This window comes from Mchenga conophoros, linkage group LG22 (genome assembly GCF_057382185.1).
Source record: "Mchenga conophoros isolate Kocher_MC1m ecotype Shallow Benthic linkage group LG22, M_conophoros_male_GT1.1, whole genome shotgun sequence".
Lineage (NCBI taxonomy): Eukaryota > Metazoa > Chordata > Actinopteri > Cichliformes > Cichlidae > Mchenga > Mchenga conophoros.
Window position 1 is genome coordinate 23,573,042 of NC_140546.1, and position 16,882 is coordinate 23,589,923.

General features: G+C 39.7%; 1 protein-coding gene and 1 long non-coding RNA gene across 2 annotated transcripts; one reads left to right on the forward strand and one right to left on the reverse strand.

The window, feature by feature from the left end:
* The first annotated feature begins 1,327 nt into the window (after positions 1–1,327).
* LOC146549528 (uncharacterized) lies at positions 1,328–5,188 on the forward strand. Its single transcript, XR_014890463.1, has 2 exons — positions 1,328–1,515; positions 3,246–5,188. It is a non-coding gene; the product is annotated as an uncharacterized LOC146549528 (long non-coding RNA).
* A 1,519-nt stretch (positions 5,189–6,707) lies between these two features.
* On the reverse strand, positions 6,708–10,258 carry hoxa13a (homeobox A13a). Its single transcript, XM_085262634.1, has 2 exons — positions 9,539–10,258; positions 6,708–8,998 (listed from the first exon to the last, which is right to left on the reverse strand). Exons 1-2 carry the CDS (start codon positions 10,188–10,190, stop codon positions 8,751–8,753), a joined length of 900 nt encoding a protein of 299 aa, XP_085118760.1. The 5' UTR covers positions 10,191–10,258; the 3' UTR covers positions 6,708–8,750.
* Between the last annotated feature and the right edge of the window lie 6,624 nt (positions 10,259–16,882).

Consider the following 16,882-nt stretch of genomic DNA (forward strand, 5'->3'; position numbering starts at 1 on the left):
CGTCTTTAAAATAGGTAGCTCGAGGAACAGTTTCTAACTTCAAGACATAAAACACACAGTGTGTGTACAAAACCTTGTGCCATTAATGGATTATCAAATAATAATATTAAGACGTTTACTTGAAATTATTGTGATAGTTAATACGTACCCTCAACATTAGAAGAAACTGACAGATATTCCGCAAGCAACAGCGATCAATTGTTGAGAAAAATACTCATCAGCTGAAAGGTACAGTCTGTTGCCTAAATATAGAATGCTTCAATGTCCATATTTAATTAGCTTGTTGCTGAATAACAACATTGTTCCATTTTTAACGGGTTTCGCCTCGCTCTTCTGCTTTGCTTCAAGTTAACAATTTTATGCATCTGCTGGCAGCTTTTAAAGTTGCAACAGTCAAGCTTGCTCCACTTTTACGCATGGCGATCTCGCAGCATTTTGGTCCAAATATGTATCCAAATGTTCACTGTTAAGCAAGAAGACGGCGTCCAGAAATTTACATGACATTTAGATATCATTATGTACTGACAAATAATAACTTCCACCAGTTCCGTGATATTTTTACTCAGATGAACAACGAAAAACATTTACGTAAATCTCACCACCGTGTAAAATCGTTTCTAAACACATATTAATGGATTATTTTAAAATAACAGCGCTGTCAGTATTTTTACAATTATAGCTCGGAACATGTTAGCAACTAATGTACTCTATGAATATTTTTAAGTATTGGATGTAGATAATCCAAATGGTTAAGATTGTCATATGGTCATATGGAGTCTATTCCTCACAGAAACTAAAGTAAAACAAGATAAGAAATGTGTTGAATCCTGTGAAATAAATTTCTGCTATTTGAATTGGGGAAACACGCCACAGTGCACATTCCCCGGCTCCCTGCTCTGAGGCCACCGTGGAGCTTGTTTTGGAGAGGCTGCAACTTGACTCTAATGTGCTGTGAATGAGAGACCTGAGCTCGGATTAAGACCGCCGCGGCTGGTCTGCCCCCACTGCCCAATGTGCATATAGGGATTCGAGGGGCTCTTGATGGCACATGTGAAACATGACCTTGAAATATCATACATACTAATAATACTGTGCGAGAACCAACTAATACTAGAACCCAGCGATTGTGTCAAAAAGAAAAACGGAAAAAACCTGATATGAATCGTTCCAGACCCTTACAGGCAGTGTAATGTGGATAAATTGCAGGGACACAAACAACTCGAGTGTCTTTGCGGTCACACGCTCCGCCTCTCGGTCAATCCAGACAAATTCTAAGAGTTGTGCCGAAGCTTTTAAGCTGTAATTGAGGACAGGATGCCCAGGAAAACCAAAGCCAGCACTGCACAGACCTGGGTTTTTATAGCTGCTCTAGTATTCTTGTGCGCCTTTCCCCTCAAGCCAGACAGACACCACAAAATCGGTCAAGCGTGATAGGAAGTCACCACCTACACTGACTCAAAGTCAGCAGCTGGGGAATTTCAGCAACATAGAAACATGTGTCTGTACACAGCTAAGGTAAGAGTTCTCCTTTGAATAAATCGGTATTTCTCTAAGAAATGTCTAGAAATATTACAATTTTTGTTAATTTTAACAAAGACAGTGATCATAAAACAGTTGATACAAGTGAGCTGAGAGCCAGATTTATGTCAAATGTGCTTTCGTTAAAGGAAGTCGTTCTGTGGATCCTCAGTCCGCCTTTCGTGTGTTGTTTTTGGTCAGAAAAAAAACTGCCGTCTGGCGCTGCGTAAAAGCTCTCAAAGCCAAAGCTTTGTCTCTTCGGTCGACTTCAAGTTCGGGGAGAGAGGGGGTCCTTCACAAAGAGCAAAGGGCTCCATTTGCCCCGGATGGAGTTCCATTTAATTGCCTTTGCATCCACTCATGCCTTGAGTCGCAAGATTGCCTGATAACGTGAATTTATAATTGCAAGCAGCTAATAGTATGTCTGTTATTAGAGTTGTGGGCCCTAACCGTCTGCTGTGGTTTTTATCCAAATTATTAATAGAAGAGAAAACAACACACTCCTTGTGTGACTTCGTGCTCAAAGCGACCCCTTAGAGTTCAGCTTTGTCTTGTGCCTAGTATCCACAGTCAGCATCTAGCTGATAAGTTTTATGATAATAATAATAATAACAATAATAGTAATAATAAAGGGGGTTGGGGTATAAGACATAACCACGCGAGACTATTCAATAGATTTGACACCAAGACAGACAAATAAGTGACTTTACTCAAGGGCACTCGTTTTTATGACCTTAAAGTTTCCTTGTTGTGTTTTCTTTAACGCACACAGCACGCATAAACACACATTGGATTTGCTTTTTTAGAACAAACACGCAATTAAAGAAAATTGTGCATAAAATAGCAACACTTCAAAATAAGAGTCCTTGGTTTGGCATAGTGGCATAGTTTGGCATTGTTTTTCCGTTTTTTTCTTTTTTTGTAGTCAGGACGAAAATGCGACGTGTAGATTGCCCAATCCTTGTGCCATAAAACCTTGTCAGACAACAAGTAAACAATCAAGTGTGGGGAGGATCTGAAAGTACAGTTTAACGCCCTGTCAGGTAGGCCCTATAGGCCGTAAAGGGGGCTAAATAGGAGTATTCAATCTCCTGCAGTGAAACCTCCTGTAGTTTCAGTCTTCAAGGAAAAGAAAAAGCTCAGAGCTTTACTACAGGCTGTTTTTTGTTTTCATTCTGTGGCTGAGAAATAGGCCACCACACCTGCACCTCAGAGGATCTATTGACTAGATTCTTCATCTCAAAATCTTCCTTAGTCTAAACAAATACACAAACAGTCGACCAACACAAAAAGAACACAGGTGTTTGATTGTGCCTTTTAATGAGCGTGTTCCTATATTTTCAATAAAACACAATTTTACTAAACACTTTGCTTTATTGCGCATAAACCAGCCGGGAACTGCACTACCAAAATAGCCAACAGATTAGCCTAGATTAGACTAATCATGGCTTCCTTTATTTCTGTTTCGCCAAAGCAGTTCTTCAAACTGCAAATTCGTCTGCTTGTGTGTCCTAAAAAATCGCACTACATTAATATATAAAGTGTTTTTGAACTTGAATTGTACATGGGCTTGCTCAGCCGCCACCATCTTACTGGGGGATTATAAAACCATCAGACTGAAACATGAAACAATCAGAGCTCGCACTTGGTTGCGTACAAACGAACGAGCTGGAATATATCAGCAAACGTGAACCCGATTAAGCGAACATCTGTTGATTTATCCACAGGTGACAGAAACGAGGGCGATGACAGAGAGGCCTGGCGGACCACACAAGGGCTCCAAGGCGAAACTGACCAACTCCACGGTCAACGGGAGCGCCTCCGGCTAGTCAGGGGAGAATCACAAGGCTGGATTAGCCTGCAGAGGGTGTCATGAGAAACAAGGCGCCAGGAGGAGCGGGACTGGACAAAAGGACATAAAGTGGTGTGGGGAATAAAAGAATATTTACAAAGAGGTCATTTGAAAGAATAACAAGGAATACGAGAAAGAACCAAGACGCGAGTAAAGCGAAATTAAAGGATTTCATCTTCATTAATAAAAATAAAACTCCTCACAAAGTACAAAATAGAATAATGAAATAGAAAATTCATTTTTTTTTACATAAAAAGCGTTCGGCAAATAAACCCAGAAATTGTGAGTATTCTTAGAAGATCTTAGTTATTTTATTTCTTATAGGTAACCAGTTGGATTTCAGTCCTCTAATAAATAAAACTAGAAGCCTACATGCGCCAGATCTTTGGTTGAGTTCTAGTGTTTAGTTGCGATCTCCCACAACATGAAAAAAACGATCGCTTTGAAAGGACATTTGATAAAATTACACGACCATGCGACGTTTAGTTTTACTTAAACGAGGAGAGAGAAAAAATCTGTTTGGGGTCTAAAAACAGGCGCAGTGTGCGTCAAATAACGCAAATCCCGACCTGCGTTTCTTTCTTTCTTTCTTACTAAAAAGTCACATTTTTACACCACATTAACCTTCAGTATTTTCCTTTTCTGTTGTATATTTTTTCAGCTTGCTCGGCGCTGAAATGATCTTCTCAAGATGTTGACATCTTGCGGACGCAACGCCGAGTTTCTTGCTTTTTTTCTTTTTTCTTTTTTTTTCTTTTCTTTTCTTTCTTTTTTCTTTTGTTTAATTGCTGAATCTAAGCTCAAATAATAATGGGCGACTTCAAAAATTCTACTTTCGTTCACAAATATAAATGGCCCTCATGGTTACCAAATCATCGTGAAATAACGGATTATACTTTAAACTGTCAAGTGGATTTTAATTCTTTTTTTTTTCTTTACGTGGATTCACAAACAAATGTGAAACTCCCACAATTTGCTTCACTTATTATAAATGAATCTTCTAAATCAGGTAAGATGATTCAGTGAATTTGCTATTTATATAAGAGAAGGACAGCAGGTTCTAAAAAACAACAACAGATGTATTTCTTTCGTTTCCGTGGAGTCTTTTCGACTTGCCCACATAATAAGAATTCAAGTTATCACAGATCAACTGATCACACAATTGATTCGACATATTATGTATAATGATCTTTGTTATTGTTGACCACCATTTAAAATGAACAATTTTGTGCTGGGGGTGTTCGCAAACCTACAAACGAGTGGCTAGCTTTGACTGACGCATCCTTGCCGGTACATCCTTCTTAAATCTAGTCTGTATACCCTTCGTGAATGAAGACAGTACATTTTGGGGCATTTATACATGAAACCAAATGAGATGATCTGATATCCGGACAGGAAACCCGCTCTGTCTATAAAGACTGAGGCGCCGACTGGGGCATGGAGGAGGCTTTCATATAATCTCGGTCAAGTGCTTCTATTGGCCCGCTGTCACGGTCTTGGGTAAGCTTATGTCCGCTTGGGGTCTTTGTGCTGTATTACAAGATTATCTTCCAAAATCACGCTATCAAGCTTGAAAGCTGCACTGCAGGCTAAGTGAAGGTTGCAGGCCTGTCCTCCATTATGCTCAGAGACAGCGAAGGTCAATGTAAAGAGCAAAGCAAAGAGCCGGCCCTGAATGCAGAGCTCATTCACGGCTGACAGCGCGTGGAGTGATGTTGTGCATCGTGTACAACACAGTTTCTACAATCTAAGCATGTCAAATTGTCCAGTGTTATTTCATAGGACGCATTTTTTATTTAAAGAAAACACTAACAGTGACTTTTGTCCATTGCTTGTTTTGTTTTTGTTTTATCATTACCTTCCACTGTGTAAATTAAAAGCTGATAGTAAAATAGAAACGCGTTGAAATTTCTGCGCTTTCAAAACTCATTCTCTAGTTTATTTGACATTCTACAACATGCTAATTGAAACCTTTTTATTCTCTAAAACAAGCTGTAATACACTCTTTATCCTTAGTGTGGCAGCAGAATTCAATTTTTGAACACAGTGCGGTCCAGCCTCCAGAGTTTTCTAGCCACGGTCCAATCAAAGATAGCTCTCGCGAGGAGAGAGGGGTAGGCGGAGCATTGTGCTTTGAGCTTTGGACTCTCACGTTGTTTCTCAGGCTGCAGGCGGGACTTTCGTGTTTGTTTTGGTTTTCACTAAGCCAATAGCAACACGCTCTACTTCCTCGTAGCCAATAAACTTACACTTAGGTAATGCCACAAGTAACTTCCGCTCCGCAGCTTCCGCCTCTTCAACGCTTTCCTGTGCGTGTTTTTCGGGAGCAGAGGCGCGTTCTGGAGTCAGACATCAAACTTTTCTCCACATCTATGTGCTTGTTTAACACGTGCGCGCCCCGCCGCGCCGACGTCAGAAAACGTGGCAGAGACGTAACATCACATTTCCTGCTCTCTGACTGCTGTCTCACATGGCTCTGGTGTTTGTCCTGATCAGCCAGCTGGGCATGTGCGTGATAGGAGCACAAGATATGGCACTACAGAGCATTTAAAAACGGTTCATAGTCCGGCCCACTGTTGACTTACTTTATGCAACCCATAGCAAATGTTTGTTTTCATCCTACTAAGGTGGGTTTTTAACGCGCAAACGAAAGTAAATACCGTATGAATGGTAAATTAAACTCGCTGATCAAAATCTGTTCAAAGCCTAAGAACAGCAAACAAAAAAGGAACATAAAGTAGATATTAGACCTACACAAATAAGGCTGAAATTTTTAGTCAGACTAAGCGACTGGGGTTTTGGCTATAACCAAACAACAAAGAGGATATTGATTATGCTAATGAATAAACTATATAGTAAGTAAATAAGTAAGTAAGTAAGTAAGTAATAATAATAATAATAATAATAATAATAATAATAATAATAATAATAATAATAAATTAACAACATTGTCCTCGTCATTAGGTGATAAAAACATGATAAGATGAAATAAGATGTTTAAATTAATAATAATTATCTATCTAACTATCTATATATATATATATATATATATATATATATATATATATATATATATATATATATATATATATATATATATATATATATAACAACATTTAAATATTTAATTTATTATTTTTTATTAAACCTTAAGGTTAACCCAGTGGCTATAGCGATGTCTGCGATTTCACGACTGGCAGTCTCTCAAGAAAGTATTTAAGGATAACAATTTAACAGACAGACACAATGTACACGATAACATTTACACCATACCTAGAAATTCTGACCTTTTTAATTCACATTTTATTTAGGAAAATAAATCTAAGCACACATTAAATATGTTATTTATTTCCATGTTTTTATTTTTCATTGTTTTGAAATGAAACAGTTCCGTGCGAAACAGTGCTGTCGGGAAGACACCAAACACGTAACCCTCTGAATAAACTCTGCAATCCAGTCGTTGGGTATAGGTCGAAATTTCTAAGGCATTCTCTTAGACCTTTTAAAGGGAGTTTCAATGTAAGCCTACTTAAAACAACAAAGCATAATCAAACAGATACGGGGATTCTCATAAGTGTTCACTGTTTTTTTGTTCTCTCACATTTTCAACAAAGACCAACGAAGGTGAATACTTTGCCAAAAGAAACTTTCTGATTCATCAATCCGGAAAATATTTGGGCTTTTTGCAAATTATATAAATATTAATATACATTTTTGTTTGCTTTGATTTTAGTTAAAAAAAAACACACAATCTCGGCGCTCTTTCACAAACGCTTAACTTTGACTTTAACACACAGAAAAAAACTTTAATATTAAATCAATAGCTTCCAGTGTGCAGTGAGTCCGTGTGAGCACTTCGGACATATCGCAAAGTTTAATATGTCTTCAATAAAAAGTAAATTGTGGTTCCACTTGTTCCTCCTGCGTATGTTTATTCTCCCGCGTGGTCAAAGTCAAGGCTAAAACACTAGGGCTACTGACTAAGTTCATTATTATTATTATTATTATTATTATTATTATTATTATTATTATTATTATTATTATTATTATTATTATTATTATTATTATTATTATTATTATTCAGGCCTCTAAGCTTTGAATGGGATGTCCTGACCACTACAGTATTTTCCACAGTCGTCACTAGATGGCGATGTAAGCTTATATTTCAGCACAGACCAGCCTCAACTGATTTATTTCCTCTAATCCCACAGCCAAACGGGAGTCTACAGCACAGTTCAAATATTTGACTTTCTAAATATAATTTGTATATAGCATTTCTGGATAAAGTTCACCTCAAACCCAGCAAAGCCACTACGAGATAGTATAACTGTAAAAGCTGGCTGTGCGTCTCTACAGCAAATCTGCGGGCCTTCATCGTATTTTAAATTCCTATTTCGTAAAAAAGGAAAATTCGCCTTTTTTTGTTCTTACGTAAGGTAAATACGTTTAAAGGAAAAATAATGTTTATATTAAATTGAGCTATAATCACTCAAATAAACTCAAAGGATACAAACTTAGATAAAATTCAACCAAGTCCATATTTTATTGGGACGGACTTTAACGCCGACATATTGGGACTCACACACAACCTGGATATCACGCCGGAATTTACTTTTACACTTATTTACAAACACAAGAATACGCACACACATTATAAAAGCTATGATTGACATGAACACACATCAGTCATATCATATGACGATTATCTAAGCATGATAATAAGAATTGCACCATGGACTGAATATGCATGAGAGCACGGATTCATATGATAAAACTATACTTCATACAAGTTAAACATGTGGGTAGGTTTTTAAAAAAAAAAGAAGAAGAAGAAGAAGCCGGGATTGATTAATATTTAACATCCCACAAGGTCCAAATTTGTCACACCGTCACTTCCTGTGAATCTTCCATTTATCACTCTCGTTAAAAAGTTGTAGTCTAGATAAAGGTGTAGCTCGGTGGCGCACACACCTGAGGTCACTTTGAGAGTGAGCATGCCAAAAGAAAATAATAATAATATTAACAAGAAGAAGAAGAAGTCACGCCTACTGCAGCTATACATTTTCTCTTTTCTCCCACTTGAGTCTCTGAACAATATTTAACAACAAGTAGCAGGAAGAGGTGGGTCCGGAAAGTTTGTCTGGGGAGCTCCGGGAAAACATTTGCCTACATACATATGAATCATAATCGGTCATGAAGGAGCTGCTTGCCCTAATCCGTGTGTGTGTGTGTGTGTGTGTGTGTGTGTGTGTGTGTGTGTGTGTGTGTGTGTGTGTGTGTGTGTGTGTGTGTTTTAATTTCCCATAGATTTTGTCCGTCATCTAAAAATCAAAAAATGTGTAAAAAGAAAAAAGAGAAAAAGAGAAAAAAGAAAAAGAAACTAGCTGATAGTTTTCAGCTTGTTGACGATTTTCTTCTCCTTTACGCGTCTGTTTTGAAACCATATCGTGACCTGTCGCTCGGACAGGTTGGTCTGAGCGGATATCCTCCTCCTTTTGTCCTTTGTGATAAATTTATTGGCGGCGTACTCGCGCTCGAGTTCCTTCAGTTGCACCTTGGTGTATGGCACGCGCTTCTTTCTTCCACGTCGATAAGACCCGGAGTCTCCCCCGGCGTGAGACACTGCGTCTGAGAAGGAAAAAAAATACAGAGAGAGAGAGACAAAAGAACATGTGATAATCTGCCTCTAAACTTACTCTCAGAATAAAATTTCCCTCCCACGAAAAAAAAAGAAAAAAAGAAAATGTAAATAGTTGAGTGACACACTTTCAACCTTTTTTTTAAATAAAATAAAACATGATGTTTGAGGTTATTGATGAAAATGAGAAATCCTCAAACCAACTGGACAGGCTTGACTCTTTAATGATAAGTGATTGATAAAACAATAGAAAAATGTATTTGTGTAATTTTCTCAAAGGAAAACGCAACTTAGCGCATTTTAAAGCGTCCTCATATTAATCTAGTCGTTTTAACGCCCTTTGCTGTATTGTCGCTTACATTTGTTTTGTCATACATTTGAGATGTTCTTCCCACAGTGAGGGAGATTTTATCAACACGCCATGTACTACTGCACCATACATACTGGATTTGCTGTGTGTACTATCGGACTTAAATTGTCAAAAAGCTGCTTCCTGTAAAGGATGGATTCTGTGTAAGGCACATGCCTACCTGGTATGGAGGATTTCCACATGTGTCCGGGCTGAGGCTGCTCCTTGGCGCAGTAGACCTGGCTGTTCCAGCCGTTGGAAGCGAGAGTCCACGGTTGGTAGCTCTCCATAGGCAGAAGAGACTCGTGTCTGGCCTCTGAAGACGCGCTGATAGTTGGCACTACTGGGACGTCCAGGTAACTGGGGACAGGTTGGTACGGGCCAGAGGGATACGTTGGATAAAAAGCAAATTCCTTTGCCCGGGAGGCGAAATCGTCGCCTGAGGCGGACGTGTCCATGTATTTCTCCCCATACGCGGAGGGGGGCTGCGCTCCACACGACTTTATGCTGCTGTGATGCGACATTCTGCACGGGTAACCGAAGTACCCGTACGGCAGGGACGCGCTGGACGAATTCTGAGCTGCAGAGCAGGGGCTGCACTGTTTCACAGGCTCGCCCATCCCGGAGGTATGCACGTCGCTGGACGAGTACGCCGTGCTTGGTGCCAGGGATGCGGGGTGCGCCATCAGATTCCTGCACTGGTTCGCAGCAAAGTTGCCACCAGCAAAACCCTCCATGTTCTTGCTCACTTCATCGGAACCGCCGCCGTTGTCGTAGAGGAACATCACCGACGGGTCGACCCAGCGAGGACGGAGGAGCAGTGACGTTGTCATAGCACGGCATCCAACATTGAAGCTTATGGCTCTTTTTTAAAAAGCCCTCAGACTGAAAAAAGGGAGATACTGCTTCCCGGAGAGTAAAGCCACTCTGACGCGCACAAGAGCGCAGATGTGGCGCTGTTATTGGTCCAGATGTGGTCACGTGACCGGGCTATGCAAAGAGGACGGTAAACATCAGCAGATAATTAAATGGAGAAAAATGCGGCGAAGGGAAGGTGACTGCACCTATCGAGGGGTTTGACTTTTGTCATATTTGATTTAACCAGCATGGATGATGTGCATTAATTTCAAAACAGAACGTAAGGTACAATTTACATGAATCTGTGCTTACGCTCATTTAGGTTTCATGCATCCAAATGATAGAATTTCGTCATTTTGAGAGGAGAAATGCTTATTTTCACATATAATATGCAAACAAGAGTCGATTATTTAAAGGTATGCAACAATTTTTTTTAAAAAAAGAAAGAAAACCGTTGTGACCCAGGCAGTTACATATGACTCATATGCAACGCTTTTAGCCTTTACGCATGCATACTGACCTGCCTTTGTTTGCCTCGCTGTACAAATTCTAATATTATAACACTCTTTACAACAGAACCTTCTTAGTGTAAAAATAAAGTCTGTGCATTGCACCGCTATACACGGAATTAAACAGGGTACTTCTGTCTCCCGCTGATACGCCTCTGTTTGCGCTTTATCCGATAGGACGTGTAAGATGAAAAAAAAAGTTTGATCCTAGTAACTTGGAGGTATTGAAATAACACATATATAATATATATAAACACGTATAATGAGGCGCATGCGTGTAGTTCTGAAAAGGAGACAGGGTTCACTTGTGTATTTCGATAGCAGTTTTAAAAAAGAGAAAAGAGGGCATGAGAGATAATCTCGTGTTGTGGGGGATTATTTTATACACTTGACTTCAGACATGTTTACAGTATGCAAAATCAGAAATCAGAAAAGCTCTCGACATGGTGTGCGTGCGTGTTTTTGCATAGGACGTAAACGCGGTTGGAGGCCAAGGTCAAGTTGAATGTTGCTGTCTAGCCATCCAGTCCCTCGGCCTATTCAGGCTTTGAAGAGACCGTCTGAGCTCTTGAAAAGAGCGGAAGGGGGGTGAGAATTCCTGTCCCAATGAACGCTATTGGAGGACATTAACTTTTACTGTCATTTTGTTATCTCCCCTGTTTACTCTTGCGAACTAGTTCGAACCCGCTCCTTCTTCTACTTCTTCTTCTGGGTGGCACGTAGGCCTATACCTTTGAATCCCAGCGTTGGAAATGTAAAAAGGATAGGGCTGGGGATTTGTTTTATTATTCTTTTCGGGGTGTTTCTTTCTCTCTTTTTTTCTTCTTCTTTTGGTAGACATGTGTGAAAAAGAAAACGTGTGTGTGTGTGTGTGTGTGTGTGTGTGTGTGTGTGTGTGTGTGTGTGTGTGTGTGTGTGTGTGTGTGTGTGTGTGTGTGTGTGTGTGTGTGTCTGGTCTGCTGGTTAGTGTTTATGACCAGTGGCTCTCCGTCTATTCACTGCAGTAGGACCTGGTGGATTTTCCCTCGTGGTTGTTACCAGATTTTCCAAATCCACCATAAATTGTCACCTACATGTCCCCGTGTGTACTGTTTCTGCTATGAGACTGGGGAACTAAACACCCAAAGAGAAGCTGCTACTCATGGATGGAGCTGTTTAGCTTCAAGCCAAATACTTTATATGAGAACAGTAATTTTTAAAAATTGTTCCGTCACATTTGTTATCTAAAATATGAACAACTGTACAGTAAATTCCAACACATCGTTAACTTCGATAATATATCAAGTGAAACTAGATATTAATAAACAGTAAACACGGATTTAGGCAGTTTGGTTTTATATTGTGAACCGTAGACTTGCTGGCACCGGGCGACAAAAAAGGGATGGACTGAGGTTGTTAAACAAAAGGAAGCTTAAGACAGCAGTTTGTGTTAAAAAAAAATAGAAATAAATAAAAAGTGTGCTTGATGTTTTATCTTTTTGGGGGGAGGTGCTTGATTTAAGAGGCATATGATGCAGATGGAGAGAGAGTATTTGGGATGGATATTTTTTTCTCTTCTTTTTAATGAGTTCCACATTTATCCAAAAGAGAGAACACCCAAAGAGATTTAATCTTAATGTTTTGAGTGTAACTAAAAATGTAAAATAAATAGCAGATTATCGTTACCAAGTTTTTTCTTTGTTTTGTTTTTTCAAATGAGCCATTAAACGTGGGTTTGTAACGCTTATTATTAAAGTGAAAGATTATGACATTCAGAACTAGGCTGCTGTCTATTTTTTTTTTAGATCAAAGGGAAATCTGTTCCTTCCATGGATTTGGATTGCAAAGGCTCTACCTTTTCAAATACATCTCCGTTTAGACCCATAAACCGCGTCACATGCAACATTTATTTAGTAGTCAAATGGAAAAGTTATTGCATTCGGTGGATTTGAATAATTGTAAGGCTGAAGTAAAGAGGATTCAACACGAGCTGGTCGGGGTTGGTTCTGAAGTCATCGTACAAGAAAGCTCAAGTAATGAAATCATTCATCAGCAATATGCAACAATATTTATGAGTCTCGCTACAAGGCCCGGCCTGTTGATTACACTGCCTCGTGGCGTTCTCGTCGATACGGGAAAAGCTTTTTTTTTAAAAAAACAAAAAACAAACAAAATCAAAACAACAACAAAAAACACGGTTGCGTTAAACCACACTGTGGCATATGGACTTTGTTCATGTTAAATCAAGCTGCATTTAATAAAAGTATTCTATCCATTTTTTTTAAGTTTCTTGTCTCAGAGAGACTCTTGAAAAAAAATCAGGAATCGTGTTTTTAATCTCCGTTCTGTCCTTTAATTGTTCATGTTACTCTCCTCTGGTAAGAAGACCAGCCATGGGGGCTGTCTGCGCGTCCATGTGGTCAGTCCAGACACGAGACATCCCAAAGTACAATGAACACACAACAGGAGGGGGCCAGTGCCCGCCGAGGAGACGCACAATTCACCACTGGCTTGTGCTTAAATCGTGTGGCAGGAACCTTCGTTAGAAACACCTTTTAAACGCTTAGACAATTCACTATTGAATTCTTGTCGGATTTGCATTGTATTCTCTGATTTACACACAAACGTAAGCGGGATAAAAAATGAAAGACTAAACGGTGATTAATCTTATATCTGTAAGTTCCACTAAATCAAAGTGAATTTAAATGGCATAAATTTGACGTGCACCCCTTGATCTATTTCAAGCATCCTGCAAAGTTTCTAAGACTGCGCTTTGGGATTTGGCAGCAGAGCCTGGAGGCTTTTCTCTGAGGTCATTATCAAGGCTCTGATACTGGCACTGAAGTTATGCAGTCAGAGAAAGAAAGAGCGCATTTGATCCGCGGCCTGAGCCCATGAAGCCTTGGTAAAGCAGTCTATATAAAGTTATGCCCAGCTATAAATTTATATCCTTAATAACATAAATTGGGACATAAAACAGGGTGCTAAGAACGTGTAGTCAAATGTTGGTGTTGATCGCACGTGCTTTTGTCAAAAAAAGCTGTCAAAACATAAGAGCCAGTATGTTTTTGTGGTTAAAGCAGGGAACCACAAGGCGGTCACACACTTGTCTTTTCCATATTTTCTGGACGACTGCCTGCACTGTGATTATGACGGACTGCATAAAAGTAACAAGGAAAGCTGGCCCACTTCATTCTTTTTTCTTTTTTTTGGGGGGGGGGGGGGGGACGACACACATGCAGTCTAAACTAAAGGTCTACAGTTCTCTAGGAAATCCTTACTCCCACGGTGTTCCCAATAATGTTCCCTCTTGACTGACACATTTGCTGCAACTTTTCGCTGTGCTTCACTTTCTCTCGCCGTGGGCTCAAACGTTGCGTTAACAGCCTGCTAAACTATAGCCTGTAAGCTGCATGTGAAATCACTTTATTGGCATGCGAGAACCTCCGTAAATATACAGATCTGCGCTGCCTCTCACTGCATGTTCAGTCGGTTCCACATCTGTTGTATTTCTGATCCGAAGCCACCGTCCGATTGCAGCGAGTATTATTTGCTTTTAAATGCCATCAGGCCGACAATAAGTCATTTTCTCCTTATCTAGCATCATCGTTACATTTTTAATTTGATCCACACATTATTATTATTGTTGTTGTGTTTTGGGGATTTTTATATTATTATTTTTGCAAAATTTAAATAAAATATTTTTTAGCGAAGTAGGTTTTTCAGTGCATTTGTTTTCTTTTTCAATAATAGCATTGTGAGCGCTAAAATTCCTCCCAAATATGCAACACTGCATTCTAAATTGTAGCGTAACCATTTTTTTAACTGTAAATATACATTTTGAGCAATGGAGTGAGGTTAAATATGTGCACCTGTTAAGCTGCGTTACAGAGGTTTTGCTCTTTCTGCACTCCTAAAGCAAAGACGAAATTGTAAATGTCATTAAAACTGCAGCTCTGTCAATAAAACGCGACAAAACGACTGATTGGGTTTTCTTTTTCTTAACCTCAAGGTGATTTTTCCTTGTTTGTTTGTCTGGTTATAAAGATAGAGACTGAAATGGCTCGCCCGTTTTAAAATGTTGTCGGAATGTGGAGATTGAAATAGAATGGTTGCATTTAGTTACTTCAGAAATCAAATACCTCTGCATGGACTGTTTTCCTATCTTCCTAATAATTTTCTATTGAGTTTTGAAACTTGCAAAATAGTTTAAAAACCATTATTATCAAAGTAGCATTGGTTTTAAGGCATTTGCAGGGGAAAGGCCTGCACAGTTTGGCGTTCACGACCTGGAATTTAATGAAAAAATGAAGACTTGGATAGTTTAATTAAAAAACAAAACAAAACAAAACTCCACGGGATGAACAATTTAAAGACAAACAACTCAAAAAAACATTGCAGACGTAGTTGAGTTGACGTAAGGCCCGCTGTCTCCGTGCAGGTATTTTTCTAGTCAACCAGGTGTGGTAAAGGCAGCAACTTAACTTATACTGAGATTTGTAAAACTACAAAACTCCTAAAACATTGGGCTTATTCACTGCGGGACCTATGTGTCTCACGCCTTCAATTACATGCAAATCAACGGGATGCCCGTTTGTATCCACACATCATTATTTGAACGGCGGTTGTGGGAAAAATTTAAAAAAAATTTAAAAAAAAAACCCTGAAAACTGAGGGCAGAAATGTGAATAGGATGATCTTGCCGGCAGTATAACTCAATAGCTCATTATTAGAGGCTAAAATTAGTGGAGAGCAGCGAGAAAACAGAGGCACATGAGCATGCAGTGGGGACTGATGACAGCGGCACTCTGGCAAAAAAAAAGAAAAAAAAAAAAAGAAAAAACATTTGCAACCAGGCAGACTTGTAAATATCACCTTTCTCAAAGATGCCAGGGACCCACATACCAGACTAAAGAATTGCATGCACTCTTGTGAAATATCGGGGCTTTGCACCTGGTGGGTTGCCCTGCTGCTGCTGAACTAATGGTAAGCCATACCCTAAGCCCTTCGTGTAATAGCGTAGGGTGTGCGGGATGGAGCAGGGAAGTGCGATAAAAGAAGTTCTTACAGCAGAGATTTCCAGCTGTATAGTCATCAGGACTCGTTTCGCTCCAAGGTCAACGAGTTAACTCTCTGGTAGCTGCGTCATCCCGTTTCAAGGCCAAGTTGAAGCAACGGAGACGGGAGGGGCCACCTTAGTGAGGAGAGTCTAAATTGTTATTTTCTTCCAGGTTCCTTGTGTGTGAAACGCAGTGCGCCTCAGCCAGCGGCTGGCTCAACAACCACCAAACTAATTCGTGCGCAATTTCATCGCGCACTGAAGCACATTTTGTGCTAAAAGCAAACATTGTGACAGATCTGCACCGCCGGGGCCAAGGATTGGATTACACGCAGACTGCGCAGGCTCCATGGTCAAGTTCAAGTTGGGCTGGCTAGTAAAACTAAGGGGCGCATTCTGCAGTGTCTGCCATGGGGGGCGCTCCCCACTCTTTGATCTTCCCCTGAAGAAGTAGACACTGGAGATGCGCCTACACTGCAGTCCAGTTTTCTGCACTTGTGCCACAAGAATGTGGATCAAATGTGCATTGAATAAAAAATAATAATAACTGCGTTCCATGCTATGGAAATTGCTTTATGTAAATAAGTAAACCGCGTTCCACACCCAGCAAGCTCTCCAAACCAATCCGCTCTCCTTTACTATCTAAGCCACACACAATATGTACTGTAAATGCACAAGGTCACCCATTGCGCAAAAGCATTTTCGAAGCGTTATCTCAGGGTGATCACAAGATTTTATCTGCGACCCATTACGTAACGAGCGAGGATCTTGGCGCTTGACCAACAAACACTGCGCGATGACCAGTGTTTATGATTTTTCAAAACAAAAGTAACAAGTTCTTTCATTTCTTGGACGTAATTATGTCATTTTGATAGATAGATAGATAGATAGATAGATAGATAGATAGATAGATAGATAGATAGATAGATAGATAGATAGATAGATAGATAGATAGATAGATAGATAGATAGATAGATAGATAGATAGATAGATAGATAGATAGATAGATAGATAGATAGATAGATAGATAGATAGATAGCTCTGTTCTAGGATGCCCTCCAGCTCTGTTCTAGGATGCCCTCTGGACCCAGTGGAGGTGGTGAGTGACAGGAGAATGGCG

Bases quoted from the DNA above. Each gene is read 5' to 3' on its own strand.
- hoxa13a (XM_085262634.1), bottom strand. From the start codon at position 10,190: ATGACAACGTCACTGCTCCTCCGTCCTCGCTGGGTCGACCCGTCGGTG. The intron at 8,999-9,538 runs GTAGGCATGTGC...TTTCCTTCTCAG, and splicing joins GTGGAAATCCTCCATACCAG to ACGCAGTGTCTCACGCCGGG.